The sequence below is a fragment of the Ambystoma mexicanum genome, chromosome 5p, assembly GCF_040938575.1.
Source record: "Ambystoma mexicanum isolate Mex_15411 chromosome 5p, UKY_AmexF1_1, whole genome shotgun sequence".
Taxonomy (NCBI): Eukaryota; Metazoa; Chordata; class Amphibia; order Caudata; family Ambystomatidae; genus Ambystoma; species Ambystoma mexicanum.
In genome coordinates this window covers 462,944,077-462,946,976 of record NC_090930.1, presented here as the reverse complement: position 1 = coordinate 462,946,976, position 2,900 = coordinate 462,944,077, and the positions used below count along the sequence as shown (strand labels likewise).

At 43.9% G+C, this 2,900-nt stretch overlaps 1 protein-coding gene across 1 annotated transcript; it reads right to left on the bottom strand.

Moving 5' to 3' along the window:
• Positions 1–869: 869 nt before the first annotated feature.
• On the bottom strand, positions 870–2,152 carry LOC138481021 (nyctalopin-like). Its single transcript, XM_069612868.1, has one exon. It carries the CDS (start codon positions 2,116–2,118, stop codon positions 892–894), a length of 1,227 nt encoding a protein of 408 aa, XP_069468969.1. The 5' UTR covers positions 2,119–2,152; the 3' UTR covers positions 870–891.
• Positions 2,153–2,900: the final 748 nt, after the last annotated feature.

The window sequence follows — 2,900 nt, the reverse complement described above, 5'->3', positions numbered from 1 at the left end:
AGCACTCAAGTATGTGCATGATGAGAGTGAGAGGCTCGGGAGTGTACGTTGGGATGGAAAATTGGTTAGTGTGAGGGGTTTTGGTGAGAGAGATGTGTGGGTATTTGTGAGATTGGAGAACAGAGTAGGGGAATACCTTCACCATTACAACTGATAGTGATCAATATAGTTAATAATATTAAATGAGCATGCACATTAACCCCAAAAGGTAAAGCAAAAAAAAATATTGCGAGAATCTTCCTGTGTTAAGCCTACATATAATTTTGATTGATGCCATGTGGTCCTGAAAAGTTAACCTTATAATGATATCAGTCCTGTAAGCGTTTATTTTTAAACTTATTTTTAGAAAATACCCTTGACGCTCTCCGAAGAACCACTCTGAAATTGCCACCTGCGATTGAACTCTGAACACTGAACACGTTTTGCAGGCTCCTGTAGAAAAGAGATCCGCTACATCCTTGGGGCTAATGCCTGATCTCTCACAGACAGAGACATGCAGGCAAGTGCCACATACTAGCGTAGCTGGGCCAAGAGCATCGTGTCTTGGCAACACTGTAAAACATCCCGATTGCTGTGATAGAAGCATGATTCGCTCCAGCACATTGCATTTTACATGAAAGCACATTCCCCCAAGTACAGCGCCCCTGCAGGGCACTGTGAATACACCAGTAGATCGAACAAACCGACAGTGCTGACCTGCCTTTATTTCCAAAGCCTGTACCATTATAGTCAGAGTGGGTGTTGCAGTTTATGATTTACAATTATTATAATTTGCAGAAGTTCAAACATTGCTGGGAACAATTGACTTACTGTACTCTTGGTGCTGCGCGATTTATTTTGCGTTGAAAACAATATGCTAATACACTGAATCGATTTCCAATTTATTTGATTTTAAAAGCAAAACAAAACCAAAGTACACGTGAGCACCAAGGATGCAGCCGGGAAACGCTGTCGCTGCGCGGTGTTTGTGGGCGTTTCCTCACAGGCGTCCTTTGTCTCGTCGGGACGCAGCGTGCACTGGGACGAGTTAGGTGAGAAGCCAGTGGCTTTAGTAGCACGAGAAGCTGCAAGGCTGCAGTGCAAGCCCTCCAGCACCCCTCGGTACGACGCGTTCCACTGGGCCAGCCAGCCCATGTCGCAGTCACAATTCCAAGAGTTGTAGGAAAGGAAGATGTGCCGTAACTTGGGCAGTCGAAGAAACAACGGGTGAGGAATGGACGCCAAATGGTTCCTGCTTAAGTGAAGAAACTCCAGTTCTTTCAGGGAGGAGAAGGCGTTTCTGGAGATGTACACTATGCGGTTGTTGTTCAGGTATAGTTTCTTCAAGTTAATCAGGCTGCTGAAGGGGCAGCGGATGGCTGTGATCCTGTTTGCTTCAAGGTACATCGTCTTAAGATGGATTAGGCCTTCGATAAGCTGGTTAGGCAGATCAGAAATATTGTTGTGTCCTAAATTTAGATTGTGCAGTTCATTCAGGTGGATGAACGCCTCGCCTTGAATCACCCATATGCGGTTCTTTCGGAGATTTAGAGTATGCAGGGACGTCTGAAACATGAGCGAATTCTTACCAATAACCTCTATGTTATTCTTTTCCAAGGACAGCCGTGTGATGTTTGGCACTTTGCTCAAAGCGTGAGGGATGTAGCGCATCTTGTTGGAAGTTAAATCCAGAATTTCCAAGGACACCAGGTGTGAAAATACAAGTGGGTGGATTTCAAAGATGTTGCAGTGAGACACATCCAAAGAAATTAGGTTGGAGAGTCCCTGGAAGGTGTACGCGTGCAGGTAGGTCAGTCTGGAATTTGCGCTGAGATTTAAGTTTCTTAAATCTGTCAGGGCAACAAAAGTTCCAGGGTATTGTGGTTTAGCCAAAGAGTCTGAATTGAAGGGACAAGGTGGAAATAGTTGAAAGAAAGAAAGAATGCACAGAAGATTTCCAGCCTGGTTTAGATAGGTTGCCGATGCAGTTATGTCTTCAGGAAGGGCTGTTAACCCCAAATTGTTGCAGTGAATGACCTCTTCTGTGTAGCATTTACATAGAGCCGGACACGCCGAAGCACTGAAGTGCAGCTCAAATGACAACAAAAAGGCAGACACCGAAAAAATAGGAAAGAACATGACAAACGAGGAGTGGGGAATGACTGATACTCCGCCCACGTCAACCTTGACGTAAATAGAGAATTACAAGAATGTAAATTGCTTTTCCAATTTCTGCTAAATAAATGGGACAGCTTAATTACAACATTGCTAAGCTGAGGTAAGCTTCTTTTGTGCTCCTAACTACGTAGAAAACTGTTTCGACGGAGACACAGTCCGTTCCTCTTTGTGTTTGATTTTGGGGACATGAAGTAAAGTATTTCTGCTCATGACCCTGAGGACATTCTCTTGGCTCTATGCATGTCGGTGGACTCTAGAAAGATCCATGCATGGCATATTCCATCAAAGGCTTATCACTACTTTGGGCTCAGATTTTCCTCCACATGCTGACTCAGTATATGATGCGTCCTCATTTTAATGAGGATTGTTACCTGGAAATGTATAATGGCTCCCTGCTGTCAAATTACGAGTTCCACCATGTTCAAGCAGCTAATATAGCCAATCCTGTAATGCACCACAACCACGTACATGGCAATCAAAGCATTAACATGCAGAGAAGTACCAGCAAGGAATACTGTACTTAGTTCTACTGATTTGTTATGCTAATGCCCACTAAAAAGTATACATATTCCAAATGTTTGCCATTGTGAACTGTTTACCCAAGCCATTCATCATGCAGTGTCAGCATCCAGACTTCTACAATCCCACACCCATGCAAGCGGCACGTCTAGACTGCCCGAAGTACTATAAAACCTTACCATTGACAGGTGTGAGCGCTATAACTGACAGATAACATGAATGTA